We start from the raw sequence: 17,467 nt of genomic DNA on the forward strand, positions 1-17,467 counted from the left end.
TTCCAATCATCTGGGTCAACCATAGCGGGAGAGGAGTTCCATTCGCTCTGCAGTCTTAGAGACGCTGGTGAAGTTCGCCATTGCGTCCCCTAGCTCCCCTCCCGCGGATCGGATAGCAGGCGGGTCCATTGGAGGGAGGTGGGAGGGAATATTGTGGCGTATATACCATTCTCGGTCTTCACTGAAAGCATCATCGCAACTGCATCCAACGATACGAATCCTCCATCCCCTTTTCCCCTAGGTACCAGTGTTCTTAGTTCCAGCTCCCTTACCCTGTATATATGGGCGGACCTGCTGAATCAGAGTCCAAACTGAGTTTGTAAATATATAAAATGCCATTCCACGATCGCAAGAATGGCATCTGGTAAAGTCCAACAGGGCTTTATTGAAATATGGCTCAGACAGGTTGCTGGCGCGAGAATGGAGGTTGAAAGGGGGGGGGGGGGTGCTGTCACCAGGGGTTCTTCCTTTCGCTATCATTCCTGTTACTATTCCGCTCTCACCACCGGCCGTCCCTTCTTCTCACTGCTCCCGCTATCATTGCGTCCCTCACCACACCACCCCCCCCCCCCAACCCTCCCACCAGCACAACCCGTCCTCAACGACCCGGGCGATTCTGTTCGTTGTCGATACTATTCCCCTTGCAAATAAAATCCTTCGTTTTTTCATCATTGTGATTAGCTCATGCACACATGCAGGTGTATATGGGCTGCTGCTGGGGCTGTTGCTGGGGCTGGCTGGGAGGGGTGGCGGGGAGGGGGAGGGGGAGGGGTATTTTGCGTATGTTGGTGGATAGGGTGTGTTTGGATGGGAGAAATAGAAAGGGGGGGAGGGGGGGAAGTTGAAGAGCTCCCTCCTGTAGATCAAATAGCGGGGTCTATCAACCAGTTGCGTAGAGAGCGTTCTCAGTTCTCACCCAAGGCATGCATGCATCATCGCGGCTACAAATGGTGATGATATACCAGATATCCAAAGCGCTCAACTCTGGCCTACGGAAGGGAATTCCAGAAAGCTCTTGAGTTGACAAACGTGGAGGGCGAGCGGGTGCGGGTTCGAGAGAGGATCACGTTCTTCGAGCAGCGCATCGCGTTCTTCGAGCAGCTCATCGCATCTCGACACGATCGACACAAACGATGCTAACCGAAATGTGCATCATCGATGCTCCTGTCTGTTGCTGTCGTGCTGTCATGCTGTCATGCTGCTGTTGTCACCGCTAGATTCTTCCCACCACTATCATCTTCTCACCATCATGCTACTCTCACCAACAAGACATGCATGGGCTCCTTGGCGACAAGGTTCATCTCTTTGAACTGAGCGGCTGGCGTTAGCGTTCCGATTCCCAAAATGTCAGGGTTTCCGGCCATCGTGGCATAGAGATGTGCTTAGAGTATTGTTATCGTTCTCTGATGCGGTCTGGAGTCCAGGTACTAGGTCAGATCGGGACAGGCCTCTCATGTGTGGCCTTGGTGGTATTGCCATTGCTGGTGAGAGTAGGGTGGGATGGGGTATTGGGGAGGTGCGGGGGGTATGTTTGCATCTCCTCGTTTTTCGTCGGGGGTTGGCTTGGGGAATAGCTTGGGGCCCCCCGGGGGGGGGAGGGTGTTATGTACGGTTTTTGTGAGATACATTGGTGGTGTATGTCTGGATGGTACGGGTATATATAGATGGATTTGAGGTCGCCAGAGGGCGCTGGGGACGGCAAGGTACGGCGTAAGGGGTAAGTTGGGGTATAGTCAACTAGCTGTCCGTTGGTTGTGTCAAGCGCATCCTTTGCCGCCTCAGATGCAGGCCCTATGACGATAATAAACCTTTGGAGTGCTGTGGTGGAGCGGACGCTGTGATCGTTGGAGAGGGGGGTTATGCTCCCTGCGTGTTGGGAGAAAGTACCTAGCGAATGAGGGGTGGTCTGCACCATTGTGTAGAGATGAGGGTAGTTGTGTGTGATGCAAGTACTTACTGTTTTCATAAGATCTAGATGGATATATTCGAGACTGGTTTTAGATAAATTAGCATGAATATCAATCAAACCTTAAAAAGGTAACGAACTTATTTGATCTAACTTATGATACAAGCTTCTACGTAATTATTAAAATGATAAAATAAAACAAAAAACTCCTACTATAAAAACTATAAAAACTACTCTTCCTTAAAATGAAATTACTCTTCCTAAAAATAAAACCACTTAATACCTATGCTTATAGCTATGCTTATAAAACGTAGAGATAAGTCTTCCCTAGTTGGTAGCTATAATAACTAAAGTACCTTTTATTATTTTCATTTCTAACTATTTATTAGAGAGAAATTAAATAGATAACATTTCACGTTATATCATATAACTACCTTCCTTATACCACTTAAAAGGATCACATTTTTAATAGAAAAAATAGTATATATATATATATTGGTATTTCAACTCCTACGAGCCAGTCCTCTAGAATCAAAGGAAGGGGACCAACTGATAACGATATGTCGTCACTTTGTACACCACCACCACGTTGGCGGGTTATTCCGCAAATCCCAATGGAACTATAGCGCAGATCCCTTCCCCGCAATCTACTCCGCGCCGCGAATCTAGATTTGTTGTTGATCCCAGACAAAAGTCCAATTGCAATCCCCACTCCCATCCAATGTATTCCTAGGCGCGCGGAGTTAGATCATCATGTTCGCGGTGTATTGATTGAGTCCAGCAAACCACCCCCAGCGCGCGCACTCGGCCAGAAGGAGGAGAGATCGACACAGGGCCACCTCATCCCAGCATGAGTAGCCCCGACGACCCCATAGGGTTGCCTACGCCTACATCCAATGAAATCTCGCGAAAACACAATCGGCCTGATGATGATGAGCATCCGCAAAAGGTTCAGCGAAGGCGCATAGCCTGCCAGAGGTGTCGGGGGAGGAAGGTGAAGTGCGATAATGTGCGGCCTAGTTGCGGGTCTTGTGTTGAGTCGGGGAGGCAGTGTGTTTATATTGATGGTGGGAGGGAGAAGTCACCGTGTGTAACCTGCTACTTTATTTTCATATCGATATACTGACGACGTATAGGGAGGCGTCTATTCCGGCACAGCTTATGAGCCGGCTGGATCAGATATTGGCGGGGGTACAGGGTATAACCGCATCACTTCGTCCTCAAGGTATGTGTTATTAAAAAGCCCGCGCTATGTTGAATTGCTGCTAACTAAATATACAGACTCTATCCATGAGCATCGGGTACAAGATCCAGTTTCCGGATCCCCAAGGCACTCCGATATTTCCGGCATGACGCCGAGCTTCCAGCATCCAGCCACGATAGATGATGCTCAAAAGGACTATCTCAGGATCCCCAGCACCAATACAACTGCCGATACCATTTTGACATGGCCTATTTATGCCGGCGAATACCCCCCAGGGTATCTCATCGAGGCAATCCTTGGAAAAGGCGAGGATGACAAGAGTGACGCATTTGTTGTCCGACATGGCGAATTCGAGTCATTGTCAGATGAGAGGATACCCTCTTTAATAGACAGGTTCCTGCGCAATGTGCACACGAAGAATCCGATTCTCGACGTTGATGCTTTAATTCAATATGGACAGACGGCGGCTGCGAATGGGCCGGGGTGGGATGCACAGTCATGCCTGGTGCTCCTAGCTTGTGCCCTGGGTTCAATCTCATATTCTTTCGAGACGTCCATTGCAAATCAGACGGAAATGGGCTTAGCCGGGCCACCACCCACGTCTGCTTCGACTTACAAAAAAGAGCTCCGACAGGGTGAGTCGTGCTATGCTTTGGCTTGTCGGAGGTTGGGTTTGTTGAAACATACCATTCTTGGGGCGCAGTGTTATTTTTACTCTGCTGTATATCTCATGTACACTTTTGCTCCTTTGCAAGCTTGGAATCACTTTTGTCAGGCATCGACTTTCTACCAGCTCAGTTTCAGGAAGATATCCAAGGTGTCTGAGAACCCCCGTCTAGACGGACTGAGTCTGACGCATCGGAGACTGGAGCAGAGTCTCTACTGGTCTTGCTTCAAGTCGGAGTGTGAGATTCGAGTCGAACTACCGTTACCACAATCGGGGATAGCGAGTATAGAGTACCCTCACCTGTTCCCTTCGCCCCCATCTCATTCGAGGAATTCCTCGGGAAGGACACTGCACGGCAGCGAGATGCTGTCAGACCCTGGCTTGATGCAAGATAGCGATAAAGACCTGAACGAGGAGAGAAGCTGGTATTACTATCTTACCGAAGTCGCATTGAGGAGGATCAGCAACAGGATATTAAGCACATTTTATCGCCAGGACCACACGGATTGGAAGAATATATTGCCATTGATCCCCATCGCCAAAGAATTCGAGTCGCAGATTCTGGTCTGGTCGGCTAATCTTCCACCGGCAATGCAATACGATGTCAACTTGACAGAGGAAGGTCCTTCCAGGGAACTAAGCTGGGCAACAGGGAACCGATTACTGGAAATGAGATCTTGGCTCTATCAGCCATTTCTCTACCATGCCATACACGCTGATACCCAAACGGATCACGTTCGAGAGAATCCAGTCCTACAGTCACTGGTCGAGGCGGCGATGGACTGTCACCTCGAGACAGTCCAGAAGCGGTGTTTCAGACATCGACACCACGGGATTTGGTTTGATATCCGCGCCGTCGTAACGGCGGCTTTTAGCGTCATTGCGGCGGCTAAGAGCGGCAAGGTGACTGTTCGGGAGGAGTGGGCAGAGCATATTCCGACTGTCATAGGGACGTTGGCATTTTGGGAGGATGAGTCCCCAGATCTAGTGAGGACGCGACAGGTTCTGGAGAGGTTGTTTATGGAAGTTGGGTATTTCAATACGCCGTAAAGGAGAAGATTGATTGAATAAACATATTGTCTATTATTAGAAGTTTACACGATCTACGATCTATGATCTAAGATCTACTAACACATAAGGCATACACCGTTTCCTGGAGTACTCAAGCACTATCCGATCCGACACCCTTCTCGCCACCATCAAGAACCGCGGAGTCCGACTTGGGCACGTGAGCCGCCGTCGACAAACCACCCTCATCCATGAGCTTCTTGAAGTTCTTCTCCGCGTCCCAGTTCCACGGGGAGTCGGCAGAGAAGAGGAGATCCATCTGCTCGAGCGTGCGCTGGTTGGACTCGGGGTAGAGGGCCCAAACCATAGGCAAAGTAATAGCGTTTGCGATACCGAAGATGTACAGGGTCTTCTCTCCGATGGCCTCGAACATGACGGGGCATAGGAGGGTCAGCCATCCGTTACCGATGGACCATCCAACAACACCGAGTGCGTTACCCTTGGCGCGGATGGCAAGGGGGAAGATCTCAGCGGGGTAGAGCCAAGGGACGGTCAACCAGGTAGCACCAAAAGTCGAGGTGAATATGAACACCATACTAGCTCCTGCGGCGCCGAAAGCCGATGCTCTGCCAGTGTTGCCTGCGGTGGCAGCTTCGAGACCGATGGCGGAGAATCCGCCGGCGAGTAACATGGCAATACCTTGGACAATGGAACCCCAGTAGAGGGTCTTGCGGCGGCCGATGCGGTCGAGGGTGAAGACACAGACGAGAGTTGCAAACTAGACTGATGTTAGAGATATTGAGGGGCGTTTATCAGCGCGGAGTTGACATACCATGTAGAAGATATTGTTGAGACCCGAAATCCACTGACTCTTGCGAGCATCAAAACCGGCCATACGGAAGATGGTTGGGGCATCTTTGGAACTTGTTAGTGCGGCTCTTTGTATGATGGGGATTTTTAAATAGGATACTCACAAACTGTAACACCAGCAATACCAACCCACTCCTGCATAATCTGCAGCCAAATAACCAACTGAACACGGCGTCCAACGTGCAACTTTCCAAACCCACGGCCAGTGACGATGTTGAAGTAGCTGTCCGACGTAGTCTTCTTATTGTTGAGCTCGATAGCCATGGAGTTGCGAATATCCTGGAACTCGGCCTCGGCCCTGATAGTATCCTCCTCGCTGTTACCACGGAGACGGCCCAGGAGCCAGCGCGCCTCATCCTCACGACCCATCTTGACGAGCCATCTCGGGGACTCGGGGAAGAACCAGCAGGCTCCTAGGAGGATGAGGAGGGGGAGGATCTGGAAGGCGATGGGGAAGCGCCAGATGATTGCTGCGTTGCCGTTGTCGATGAAGGAGAGGCCGCTGGGGTGGGGTTAGTGGGTGTGCACGGAAATGGTATATGGGGTTGGGGGGCTTACAATTCGAGCCAGTATGCTACGACGACACCGAAGATGTTGAGGGTGAACTCAATGGCGATGAACTGTCCACGGCTGGTGTGCTCGGCGGTCTCAGTTGCCCAGACGGGGACGATGGCGTTCAGGATACCGGTTCCGACACCGTTAATCAGACGAGCTGTTATGAGAATTAGTGTAGCTCTTAGAGGGCAGAACGTAGGGGTAAGATGGGGGGTTAGGCATACCGAAAATCATCCAGGTGTGGTTCTGGGCCGAACACTGCAGGGCGGCGCCAAAGATGGCCCAGGTGGCTCCAAATGCAATAGTCTTGATTCTGCCAACCTTGTCTCCGGTCCAGCCTCCCAGGAGGGCGCCGACCAGCGTGCCAAGGTAGTAGACCGCGACGATGCCGCCTTGGAGCAAGCCGTTTGTGACGACGGGGGTGTTCTGTCCGTTGATGACTTCAGTGTAGCCGAAGCCCATGGTGTCGATGTAGTCCTTGGAGTTGTTCACTCCGCCCATCATACCTTGGTCATAACCAAAGAAGAAGATGGACAGGGCGGCAAGACAGTTGATGGCGATCAGGAGCTTGCCCTTCTCGAAGGAATGGGCAATATTCCATTTCTCTATTTGGTGGCCCATGGCTGCGGGCTCTGGAGGGAGGAGGCGAGAGGTGAGAAATCAATTGAGTAGGAGGCGAAGAGAGGAATCCATTGACTGGCAATGACAATAAGATTTTATTTTCGAAGGGATGTGAAGTGGCTAATATAGTAAATGGAAAATACCCCACGACTCCGCATTATGGAATACCCCAACCTGCGGGGGAGACAATGTGGGGATTTTTTGTCAGAGCGGCCCTGGGGATTGGGGTATTTGGTCGGACTTTCCCCGAGGACTCCCCGATACTAGTGCCGAAGGGACTGCCGGACCAATGGGCTCGTTTGTTGCCACCCAAGATCTCTCGGCGATCGGAGGTGGACTCCGAACTCCCCGATACGCGGCAGTGCCGCCGCGTAAGTACGAGTTATAACATTTGTGGAAGAAAGTAAAGTGGTCCGTCCAGAGAGGATTATTGTATTTAACAGCTATGGTTCTTGGTTTTCAATCTTATTTTTTTTGTTATTTTATTTATTAAAGCAAAATAATCATAATGGCATCAAACGGAACAATTGAAGGCAGCGTTGAGAGGCATGGTGGCCTTGAGAAACTCGGTGCAAACGTAAGTTAATAGCACCTACGATTATCACCTCTGTCTAACAGATATTTAGAATCCGTCTTTTGTCCTCCAAAAGATTCAACATGTGGTCTTTGAGAACAGACCAGTACCGACGATTTCTCCAGAATCGAGCGATGTGATCATTCAAATCAAGCAAACGGGTATCTGTGGCAGTGATGTTCATTATTACAATCACGGGTCTATTGGCAAGTTTATCGTTAAAGCCCCTATGGTGCTCGGCCACGAGTCTTCTGGTGTTGTCGTTGCTGCGGGATCTGGCTGCCAAACCCTCTCGGTCGGCGATGCCGTCGCACTGGAGCCCGGTGTACCATGCCGCAAATGCCCTCCTTGCAAGGAGGGATTATACAACGTATGCAGCGAAATGGCATTCGCAGCCACACCTCCATTTGACGGAACTCTCTGCAAGTATTACACGCTCCCAGAGGACTACTGCTACAAGCTTCCAAAGCACGTGTCTTTTGAAGAAGGCGCGTTAGTCGAGCCGCTAGGTGTTGCGATTCACATTTCTCGCCAAGCCAAGATTATTCCAGGGAACAGCGTCGTGGTGTTCGGGGCTGGTCCTATCGGACTTCTGTGCTGTGCTGTCGCGAGGACGTTTGGTGCGACTACTATTGTCGCGGTTGATATTTTGCAATCGCGGCTCGACTTGGCTAAGAAAACTTTCGGCGCAACTCATACGGTTGTGGCTGGGGCCGCACCGAGCAAAGAGAACGCTGCGCGGATAATCAAGGAGGCCAACCTGGGAACCGGCGCCGACGTGGCTATCGATGCAAGTGGTGCTGAGCCTAGCATTCAAACGGGCATTCACGTGCTGCGATCTGGTGGCACTTATGTCCAAGGAGGAAATGGGAAATACGACATCAACTTCCCTATCGGCGCCATTACCGAGAAGGAATTGACGGTCAAGGGCAGCTTCCGGTATGGAAGCGGTGATTACAAGTTGGCGATCTCTATGCTGGAAAATAGACAGGTTGACTTGAAGAGTCTCATTACAGCACGGTATAAGTTCGAGGATGCGGAGCAGGCGTTTAAAGACGTGGATTCTAGGAAGCCTGGATTGATAAAGGTTCTCATCGGAGGCGTGCAAGATGAATAGACATAGCGCTACTACACCTACATGTTGATAGATAGTTCTCGGATGAGCGGAGTATAGATGCTGGTAATCACAATGATGTTCAAAATTATAAAACTCCCACAAGTCAAACTGTTAGCGTGAGGCGTCAGAAGTAAGTTGCATATTCATAGGGTTCTAGCTACACCTACATGTTGATAGTTCTCGGATGAGCGGAGTACAGTTGCTGGCAATCACAACGATGTTCAAAATTATAAAACTCCCACAAGTCAAACTGTTAGCGTGAGGCGTTAGAAGTGAACTGCACAATCACAGGATTCTAGCTCTTGGCTGGTCTTGCAATCGTCCGTCATATCCTCATCTCATTATGATCGGCTGGCGTAGCCGCCAGCAAGCATCTGGGTCGGCAGAGTTCCGACGCCCAGGCGGCCTACCAAGACTGAAAATCAAGTAAAAACGTGAGAAACGACTCGTAAAATTTCTTGGCCTAGCTCACCCGAACCCCAGTTGGAGAAATAAATGGTCTCCACTAAAAGTTGGTGGAAGCGCTAGTGAACCCCAAAAAACGGAACAAGAAGCGGTATCGGGCTCGAGGCCGAAACTCGCCGTGTGGCTTTATTGACTCGGGGGCCCCGGATTTAATTATCACCACGTGAAGAGTCAGGACTTTCGACCCGCTTGCATGTCACATTTCAAAGGTGCCTGTCCCATCGATTGCGGCTCTCGCTCCTTTCTCCCCGAGCGAACCTCGAGACGAGGACTGTCTTAGATCTTGTGGAGAAAGTGTTACTCGTGAGTGCGTGCATATCTGTACTAACCAAATCCGAAGACAACCAGACTTCTAGTCCATACATCGTAGACGACGTGGTTTTTTTAATTACGGGCTCTTATAAAGACGCGTCTCTTCCTCACTCACTCTTTTCTTCATCTACGCAAGTCCTGAGCTGTGGAAGCCAATTAATCTTAAATCCCCGAGCTCACAATGCCTACAATCGAAGCTGAACATTATATTGGCGTCGACATTGGGACTGGGAGCGCCCGAGTCTGCATCGTCGACCGCACAGGCGATATTAAAGCGGTCGCATCGAAGGACATTCGCACGTGGCAGCCACAAAATACTTTTTATGTAGGCCTGCTTCAACAAAACTCAAACCAAAGAGAAACTTGCTAAGATGTGCAGGAACAATCTACATCTGACATTTGGAGCTCTATCTCGACTTGTGTTAAACAGGCCTTGAAAGAGAGCAATGTCGACCCCACCACAGTCCGCGGCATAGGGTTCTGTGCTACCTGCTCACTTGCAGTCTTTTCTGAGGACACAAGTAAGCCCGTATCTGTCAGTGGCCCTGACTTCAGTAAAGCCGACCAGAACGTCATTCTGTGGCTGGACCACAGGGCTGTCGAAGAGGCAAAGGTCATAAATGCGACCCACGATAATGTTCTAAAGTATGTTGGCGGCCAAATGAGCGTTGAGATGGAAATCCCAAAGATCTTATGGTTAAAGAATCATATGCCTGCTGATGTTTTCGCGGGCTGCAAATTTTACGATTTGACAGATGCCTTGACCCACATGGCTACCGGGAAAGACACGAGGAGCTATTGCAGTACAGTATGCAAGCAAGGTTACCTTCCAAGTGGAGCAGATACTGGTGAGACTGGATGGCGCGACGATTTCTTTGGCGCCATTGGATTAGGATGCTTGAAAGACAAGAAGTATGCCCCTCTTGGGGGTATTGAGGGGCAGAACGGCCGATACCTGAGCGCTGGCGAGCTGGTAGGAAGTCTTTCTGAAAGCGCTGCAAAAGATATGGGATTACCTGCCGGAATCGCTGTTGGAAGCGGCGTCATTGATGCTTACGCTGGCTGGATCGGAACTGTTGGCGCCAAACATGAGCCCGCTCAAGCTACCAAAGGTGACATTTCGGATGCATTCGGCCGGCTGGCTCTTGTGGGCGGCACGTCGACTTGCCATCTCGTAATGTCTAAAGATCCGATATTTGTGAACGGAGTCTGGGGACCATATCTTGACGTATTGGTACCGGGCATGTGGATGGCCGAGGGTGGACAATCGGCAACTGGCGAGCTTCTACGCTTTATAATCGAGAACCACCCAGCTTATAAGGAGGCAATCAGCTTAGCAAAGCAGGACGGAAAAGATAAAAGCATCTACGAATTCTTGAATGGCCATCTAGAAGAGATGACTCGGAAAGCTGGCGCACCATCCGTTTCATATGTCGGCCGACATTTCTTTTTCTACGGCGACTTCTTCGGCAACCGCTCCCCACTTGCGGATGTGACCATGGCTGGTTCCATTATTGGTCTCACTACCGACCAGAGTGTGGATAACCTGGCCCTACATTACTACGGCGCGATGGAGTTCATTGCTCTGCAGACCCGACACATCGTCGACGCAATGAACACCTCGGGACATTCAATCGGCTCGCTGTATATGTCGGGCTCGCAATGTAAGAACTCTATTCTGATGTTATTAATAGCCACAATCTGCGGACTGCCTGTGGTGATTCCTGAGTATGCAGGAGCAGCGGTCGTCCACGGCGCAGCTATGCTAGGCGCGAAAGCCGCATCTGCCAATGCCAGCGGCAATACTGAAGACTTGTGGTCCATAATGGAAAGGATGAGCAAGCCCGGAAAATTAATCCAGCCTGGCACGGATGCTGTAGAGAAGTCTCTCTTTGAGATCAAGTATGAGGTCTTCTTAGATCAAGCCAAGATGCAGCAGCTGTACCGACGGAAAGTAGACGAGGCTATTGGCAGCTGGAAATGATGATGTAAATCTCAGAGTCCGTTAGTTATCACGATTACAACGACAGTAGTCATAATCAAAATCATTATCACATATCACATCCATGAAACTAACCCCAATCCAAAATGTAACAGACAGAACACTTCTTCGTTTTATTTCGTTGATCATAATAGTCATCATCCATCCCCCACAAGCCCCTCTCTCTCATAAAGAGACCAGGTGAAATCATTACACAACCCATCCTTCTCCCTCTCCACCAAAATTGAAAATAGAAAAAAAAAAACAGACAAGAGAGAAGAGAAGAAAACAAGAAAGAAGAGAAGCCAGTAACCCAAACAACAGAACGCCCCAATAGCCCCCTTCCGATCCCATATGCACGACAGACTCCAAAATAAGTAATACCCATGACAAAAACCAAAAAAAAAAAAAGGCAATCCCCTAAAGCCAGCCTCCAACCTCCTCCTGCTCCCACTTCCCCCCACCACTCTCTCCCAAGTCCAACCCCCCCAATCTCGGCGCCTCCTCCCCCTTCTTCACCTTCCGCGGGCTTCCACTCCTCGGCTCACTCCTCTTTCCAAATCGCACCTCGCTCACCTCCCATCCATCCGCCAGTGCTGCGCCTACCCACTCACGGAGCGCGACGTGCACACCGCCATAAAACTTCTCCTTGCATGTCCTCAGGCTGCCGCCCATACAGCGTTCCCACCCGCTTATCCTCAATTGCGCGCGCAGCTCCGTGCGCCGAGAAGGGGGGAGGCAAGAGATGATGCCATTGACGAGAAAGAGGTGCGAGGTGATGTAGTTTGTAGCCTCCCACTCCACGCCGCCGACGTATGGGGCGGTGGGGAGAGGTGGCAGGGGGGTGGGGAAGTGAGTGCGCATGTATGCGAGCTCATCATCGCCTGCGGTTAGGGGCTGGGCTGAATCGTCTGGCGCAAGGACGACGTTGAGTGTGTGCAGGAAGATCCAGAAGACTTCCTTGGTGACGTTTACGACCTCTTTGCACCAGACGCGGTAGGGACGCTCTTGGTGCATTTCCAGCACGAACGGCACCGGTCGTTCTTCCTCGGAGGGCATTGGGTCGCGGAGGTGTTTTAGAAGGGTCTCTGCGCGCGCTTGGCGCTCGGGTAACGGCGCCGATTGGAGATACGTGAAGAGAAGGGAGCTGATAATCGTTCTTGTTAAAAACTCACTCGGTCCCTTCTTCTCCTCATCAAAAAGCATACCCAGCAGCGCGGGGAAGAGCGAGGCCTGGATAAGTGCCAGATGCGACAGTGCGAGGGCTGTGGTGCACAGTGCCTTGAGGCAGAGAAGTGACTCGTGAAGGAGTGCGTCCTCGTGCTCCTCTCGCCACTCAACAGCCATTATGCGGTGCAGTAAGGCGATAATTTCTGTCATCCCACCGAGGGTGATGAACTCGTCTGTCCATGCTACGGTTTCGTTGCGGAGGAGCAGGCGGAGTTTGTGCAGCTTGCCGACCTCGACAGACTCAGGCTTCTGCACTTTGCGAAGGTAGGCAACGAAGTCCGTGGCCAAGTGGCCCTTAGCTTTGGCAATGAGGTTGCTTGCCGCGCTGACGGTGGCGGAGAGGGATTTACCCTTATCGGCTGTGCTATCTGAGGATTTTGTACGGGTGTGTCTGTTAGATGTCTCAGGCTTTGTCTCAGCGACATTTGCTCCCTTCTTGCCGGATTTTGAGAGTGTGAATCCAGTGAATGTGCGGCTACGCGGGCGTTTGCTTTTTTGTGGCGAGGATTCAACTGTGTGTGACCCACTAGTTGTGCTCTCCATGCTGCCAGCTGTTGTTGGGGGCTCTTTTTGAGAGGCTGCGGTCTCGGCCCAGTCCTGCCTTATGAAATCGATTTTCATCGTGTTGGCCAAGCTGCGCATCTTGTACCTCTGGTTCTCGGGTATATTTCTTCGGTCCAGCATAGCTTCGAACTCAGCATCAACGTCTCTCATATCCAGGGATGCTTCTGCCCCGGAGTTGTCTTCCTTCGGCTTTGCCTTCAAGTCCTGCTTGGACGGCAGCTTCTGTTCGGACTTCAGCACAGGTGTGGGTGCCACAGGTTGCTTCTGGTAAAACTGCTCTGTTGGAGACTCAGCGGCGCGAGTCCCTTCAAAGCTTGCAGGCCCAGCCTTGCTAGCTGGCCTACTGATATCCTGCACGATATAGCTGGCTGGAATCGACATGGAGTTTGGGCGTGATCCATCGCGCTGGCCCAGTGTAGGCGGCAAGCCTTCCTCAGCAAAGAAAGCGTCGTGATCATCAGAATAGCGTTCGTTTCCTGTGGGCACGTTGGTATCATCCTCGAGGAACCGGCCACCGAACTGCTGAGTGGCGAAATGCTGGCTAGAAAACTGTGTGTAAATTGGAGGTCGGGTAGGCGACTCCGGCGGCCTCGAGTTATTTGGTGGCTGGTTCTCTTTGTCTTTAATTGACATGAACCCAGCATCCGCAGCTAGCTTTTGGCGACTTTTGGAGGACCGCGGTCGTGTTAGAAGGGCTGCCAGATTGGTCGATGACTTTGACTTCTTCGGCTTGCGTTCCTTCTCCTCCTTGTTCTTATTTTCGTTGTCCTTGCTGGATAGTGACTTGAGTGAGATGGTGCTCAATGTCTTCTTGTGCAGGTATCGGAAGCCTTCCTTGTCCTTGCTCCGCTCGGCATCTTTGGACTTCCTCGGAGACGGAGGCTGTTCTACAGGCTTTTGTTGATTTTGATTGATCTCCCCCAGAGCTCTAGAATGAAAATAATCGGGGGGAGACACTGTCGCAGAGTTTGGTTGGTCATATCCAGGGGTAGCAACGAATATATCCGTTGGAGATGTCGATAATGGAGCTCCTTTGGAAGCCGATCGCTTGTGCATGAACGACCGCAACGCGGACTTCGTCCTCGTATGGTGGCGGGTGCTGTCCGTGGAATTCGACATAGTGGCCATCTTTATTGATATGATAATATATCAGGAGAACACTCTTGAATTTTTATTTCATGATTCCCTCAGTCGATGTTTCAGTCGTGGCGGTGAGTTGTCTTGACACTGGGTCGCTGGGTGCGACTTTGTTTTGCGAGACGTGGTTGTCACGACAACAACACATATCTTATCACCGAAGTGGTGGGGGAAGGGTTCAACGAACCACGGCTGTCTTTCGGCCCAGGGACCACATCAAACATTCCCTAGCAACCAGTCTTGCAATTCACGAATCTCCATTTAATAACATTGTATGCAACAGCAAGGGTTCTTTATATTTTGGTTCTAGCTCAAAATCTAAACAGCTACCAACTGAAAACCCCACGCGTTCTGTCGAAGCCACCTCTAAGCTGCCGCTCTGGCTTCACAACCTTTCCTTGGAGGATTGTATACTTGACGATGTTCTCGCAGTCATTAGGGAAGACTCTCGCAAGCCAGATGCACTGAGCAGCACTATCCTCGACAATTTCGGCGTCAGCAGGCGTCGCTGGGACGTGAAAGTCGCCATTAGCTGTTGCCCTCTCCACGTCATCCAAGCCCCACGGGTTTTCTTTCCTGTACACCATCATATTGGCCGAATATTTGTGTCCACCAACATGGCTGATAAAGTAGATTCCCACACCGCCTGGCCTCTCATCATCAAGGTCCCGGAAGAGACCCAACGGCCGCAAATGCCTCTCCAGTTCTTTCCGTAATAGCGGCGCGCTTTGCCCGCAACGGGCATCTCGTGTTCTTTGCGAGCATAAAAGTATTAACGCTTTGTGGGGGCATGGGCGAGCGACCAGCTCTGAGGCTGTTGGTAGCGGGTCTGGGAGTGATATAGGGACTGAATTCGGAAGTAGGCTCGAGGTGGTTGTTGGAGAATGATTGATGAAGGATGTGATTAAGTCGGGGACCGATGAAGGGGTGACATTCTCGACAATTGTGAATGCGGGGAGGATTAAAACTGTCGTCGGTTCCGCATAATCGTTATGGTGTGTTGGGGTCGGAATATTCGACGCGGAGAGCTTTAATTTCTGCAAGCAACCAGTTTGTTAGCAAGCTGCTGCTTCGTCTAGTAAAGGGTTGGCGACGGAGGTATCTTACACCATTACTTGGCTTGACGGAGGTCTTGTCAAACGCCTCCATTATGCTCCCCTTCTCGTCCCCGACGTCTCGTACCCAGTCCGTCTTTCCAGTCGCTACCAGTACATGAGTGCTCCATGCTTTAATATTCCCATAGATCTCGTCGCTTTCGTCAATTGAGAATTTCCTCGGGTACTTTATATCGCAGCTTGCGCAATCGTGGTTGCAATCGTCGCCATCAACAGAGGGATCGACCTTGGTAAATAAATTGTCAACCGCTGGTGTTTTTGATTCCGTCACAGTATTTGGCTCCTTCAACCCCAAAATACTCCTCTTCGCATTGTCAATCAGATACCTGAAATCCGGCATCTTCGAGAGCTTAGCTTTCTCGTCGTGTAACACAAAAAGATGATGTTATTGGCGGGGAAAGTGCGTGGGGGGGGGGGGTAATGGCTTTATCTGATCTTGCGATGATGGAGATGGCGCAAAAGCGATTATCTAATCACCGCTGATCCGATCTAATCTGATGCACTATACCAGAGTTTGCCTAGTTAACAACGAAATCGCCGACAACGCCGATGAGAGCCCTCTGGAAAAGACTCCGAAATAACTGTGCAGACAAAAGAGTAGAGGAAAGACGTCAAAAAAATTCAGAACTCATAGCTTCTCGCGGCAGAATTGCTTACTATATCACTGCATCCCAGTAGTGAAGTTTTTGATGGTGTGACGCGTCATATGCGCTCTCGTCCGACTTGAGTCCGAGACCGAGCCGCGACGTATGGTATTTTTGAGGCCATCCAACGCGATTACTCCGGCCATAACTCCGGGGCGGGTAGAGGTATCCGGACCCGGCAGATGATAAACCCGGCCAAAGTAGCCTTGCAGGGTACTCAAGCCACAGTCACTCACAAAGAGACACGGTGAATGGGATTTTATGTGGCTTGAGAGTATGGCTCCAAATATTCTCGTCTTCGCCGGTGCACCAATGCCTAGCTCCTTGGACTGGGAATTTGATGCTCTTATTGAGAATTTCTTGCCCCCAATCAGTCAATTTGCCGGGCTAAGCTACGACGCACATCCTTCGCCACTACCCACAGCATCTCATGAACATGTGCGGTGGCGCTCGTTGAGGGCTGCTTCTGAGCCACTGGTATACAGTCAGCTCCAGGCTGGTGCTTCACCGGACGAAGACAAAGGAAATGCTGCCGCTCCTGCAGCTGCGGATTCGGCTCTTTCGTCATTTGGCACGGATCAAAGCTTATCCTCTGCTCGGCAAGTTGATACGCAACCCCTCACTACTGAATTTACAGATGATATTACATCTCAATTTTATGAAGACTCGTTAGCTGTATATGAAAACCTCCCATCCTCTGCAATACCAGCTCCAGGGCCTGAGGATGATATATTACGACTAGACGCAGAGGCTGGAACCACTGCGTCCAATGCCACTTCATTCTCTACCTCACTTGGGTTCTCATTCAACTCGCACTCAACAGCGCCATCTAATTTGCCGGTGCCGGATGGAGGACGAATTAATGAGTTGGGGTATATCCCTAATTCAAAATACCTCCACTCAATTCAACCGCAGACCATGACAGTCAATATCATCGTTGGGATTATATCAATATCGCCGCCTCGGAGCATACAAACTCGCGGAGGATCTACCGTCGAGATTGTAGAATTGCTTGTCGGAGACGAGACTAGATCAGGTTTCGGGATCAACTGTTGGCTTCCACTGAATGTTGTTTCGAGGCCTACGGGAGGCCATCCTGATCTGAGGAGTTCTCTCAGTGGCCTTCGCCCTCAGGATATCATTTTGGTCCGAAATGTTGCCCTAACGAGCTTTCGTGGTAAAGTCTACGGCCAGAGCCTCAGGCGCGAGGTGACCAAGGTATATCTCTTGTTCCGGAATAGGATCGACAGAGAGGATGAGGGTGGCTGCTACAGTGTCCGAGATTTGAATACTACTATCGGCAGCGATACCCATCCCCAAGTTGCAAAGACAATTCGAGTGAGGGAATGGGTCCTTCGATTCGTTGGGCATGGCGCGGGCGCAATGAGAAGGACCGACGAAGGCAAAGTGGAAGTAGTCGACGAAAAGCTTCCGCCAGACACACAGTGAAACTGTTTTATACAATACGTAAGGCCTGTGCAAATATTATCTCCTCAG

General features: G+C 50.7%; 7 protein-coding genes across 7 annotated transcripts; 4 read left to right on the forward strand and 3 right to left on the reverse strand.

Moving 5' to 3' along the window:
- The first annotated feature begins 2,569 nt into the window (after positions 1 to 2,569).
- On the forward strand, positions 2,570 to 5,785 carry VE01_05709 (uncharacterized protein). Its single transcript, XM_018275169.2, has 3 exons — positions 2,570 to 2,992; positions 3,043 to 3,131; positions 3,188 to 5,785. The coding sequence occupies exons 1-3, from the start codon at positions 2,757 to 2,759 to the stop codon at positions 4,825 to 4,827; spliced, it is 1,965 nt and encodes a 654-aa protein (XP_018130142.1). The 5' UTR covers positions 2,570 to 2,756; the 3' UTR covers positions 4,828 to 5,785.
- On the reverse strand, positions 4,858 to 7,006 carry VE01_05710 (uncharacterized protein). Its single transcript, XM_018275170.2, has 5 exons — positions 6,435 to 7,006; positions 6,214 to 6,367; positions 5,760 to 6,157; positions 5,618 to 5,700; positions 4,858 to 5,563 (listed from the first exon to the last, which is right to left on the reverse strand). Exons 1-5 carry the CDS (start codon positions 6,829 to 6,831, stop codon positions 4,940 to 4,942), a joined length of 1,656 nt encoding a protein of 551 aa, XP_018130112.1. The 5' UTR covers positions 6,832 to 7,006; the 3' UTR covers positions 4,858 to 4,939.
- Positions 7,007 to 7,273: 267 nt separating this feature from the next.
- On the forward strand, positions 7,274 to 8,574 carry VE01_05711 (uncharacterized protein). The gene is made up of 2 exons (XM_018275171.2): positions 7,274 to 7,408; positions 7,458 to 8,574. Exons 1-2 carry the CDS (start codon positions 7,340 to 7,342, stop codon positions 8,520 to 8,522), a joined length of 1,134 nt encoding a protein of 377 aa, XP_018130227.1. The 5' UTR covers positions 7,274 to 7,339; the 3' UTR covers positions 8,523 to 8,574.
- A 497-nt stretch (positions 8,575 to 9,071) lies between these two features.
- On the forward strand, positions 9,072 to 11,365 carry VE01_05712 (uncharacterized protein). Its single transcript, XM_018275172.2, has 2 exons — positions 9,072 to 9,624; positions 9,679 to 11,365. The coding sequence occupies exons 1-2, from the start codon at positions 9,481 to 9,483 to the stop codon at positions 11,281 to 11,283; spliced, it is 1,749 nt and encodes a 582-aa protein (XP_018130225.1). The 5' UTR covers positions 9,072 to 9,480; the 3' UTR covers positions 11,284 to 11,365.
- Positions 11,366 to 11,404: 39 nt separating this feature from the next.
- VE01_05713 (uncharacterized protein) lies at positions 11,405 to 14,280 on the reverse strand. Its single transcript, XM_018275173.2, has one exon. The coding sequence runs from the start codon at positions 14,200 to 14,202 to the stop codon at positions 11,701 to 11,703; it is 2,502 nt and encodes an 833-aa protein (XP_018130226.2). The 5' UTR covers positions 14,203 to 14,280; the 3' UTR covers positions 11,405 to 11,700.
- Positions 14,281 to 14,438: 158 nt separating this feature from the next.
- On the reverse strand, positions 14,439 to 15,715 carry VE01_05714 (uncharacterized protein). The gene is made up of 2 exons (XM_018275174.2): positions 15,319 to 15,715; positions 14,439 to 15,248 (listed from the first exon to the last, which is right to left on the reverse strand). Exons 1-2 carry the CDS (start codon positions 15,664 to 15,666, stop codon positions 14,538 to 14,540), a joined length of 1,059 nt encoding a protein of 352 aa, XP_018130223.1. The 5' UTR covers positions 15,667 to 15,715; the 3' UTR covers positions 14,439 to 14,537.
- Positions 15,716 to 16,246: 531 nt separating this feature from the next.
- Positions 16,247 to 17,419, forward strand: VE01_05715 (uncharacterized protein; the record flags this gene model as incomplete). Its single annotated transcript, XM_018275175.1, has 1 exon — positions 16,247 to 17,419. One exon carries the CDS (start codon positions 16,247 to 16,249, stop codon positions 17,417 to 17,419), a length of 1,173 nt encoding a protein of 390 aa, XP_018130224.1.
- Between the last annotated feature and the right edge of the window lie 48 nt (positions 17,420 to 17,467).

Source organism: Pseudogymnoascus verrucosus, assembly GCF_001662655.1.
Source record: "Pseudogymnoascus verrucosus strain UAMH 10579 unplaced genomic scaffold scaffold_23, whole genome shotgun sequence".
Classification (NCBI taxonomy): Eukaryota; Fungi; Ascomycota; class Leotiomycetes; order Thelebolales; family Thelebolaceae; genus Pseudogymnoascus; species Pseudogymnoascus verrucosus.

Bases quoted from the DNA above. Each gene is read 5' to 3' on its own strand.
- VE01_05712 (XM_018275172.2), top strand. From the start codon at position 9,481: ATGCCTACAATCGAAGCTGAACATTATATTGGCGTCGACATTGGGACT. The intron at 9,625-9,678 runs GTAGGCCTGCTT...TAAGATGTGCAG, and splicing joins AGCCACAAAATACTTTTTAT to GAACAATCTACATCTGACAT.
- VE01_05711 (XM_018275171.2), top strand. From the start codon at position 7,340: ATGGCATCAAACGGAACAATTGAAGGCAGCGTTGAGAGGCATGGTGGC. The intron at 7,409-7,457 runs GTAAGTTAATAG...ACAGATATTTAG, and splicing joins TTGAGAAACTCGGTGCAAAC to AATCCGTCTTTTGTCCTCCA.
- VE01_05710 (XM_018275170.2), bottom strand. From the start codon at position 6,831: ATGGGCCACCAAATAGAGAAATGGAATATTGCCCATTCCTTCGAGAAG. The intron at 6,368-6,434 runs GTATGCCTAACC...TTCTCATAACAG, and splicing joins CCACACCTGGATGATTTTCG to CTCGTCTGATTAACGGTGTC. The intron at 5,701-5,759 runs GTGAGTATCCTA...CAAGTTCCAAAG, and splicing joins TATTGCTGGTGTTACAGTTT to ATGCCCCAACCATCTTCCGT.
- VE01_05709 (XM_018275169.2), top strand. From the start codon at position 2,757: ATGAGTAGCCCCGACGACCCCATAGGGTTGCCTACGCCTACATCCAAT. The intron at 2,993-3,042 runs GTGTGTAACCTG...GACGACGTATAG, and splicing joins GGTGGGAGGGAGAAGTCACC to GGAGGCGTCTATTCCGGCAC. The intron at 3,132-3,187 runs GTATGTGTTATT...CTAAATATACAG, and splicing joins CGCATCACTTCGTCCTCAAG to ACTCTATCCATGAGCATCGG.
- VE01_05714 (XM_018275174.2), bottom strand. From the start codon at position 15,666: ATGCCGGATTTCAGGTATCTGATTGACAATGCGAAGAGGAGTATTTTG. The intron at 15,249-15,318 runs GTAAGATACCTC...GGTTGCTTGCAG, and splicing joins CCGTCAAGCCAAGTAATGGT to AAATTAAAGCTCTCCGCGTC.
- VE01_05713 (XM_018275173.2), bottom strand. From the start codon at position 14,202: ATGGCCACTATGTCGAATTCCACGGACAGCACCCGCCACCATACGAGG.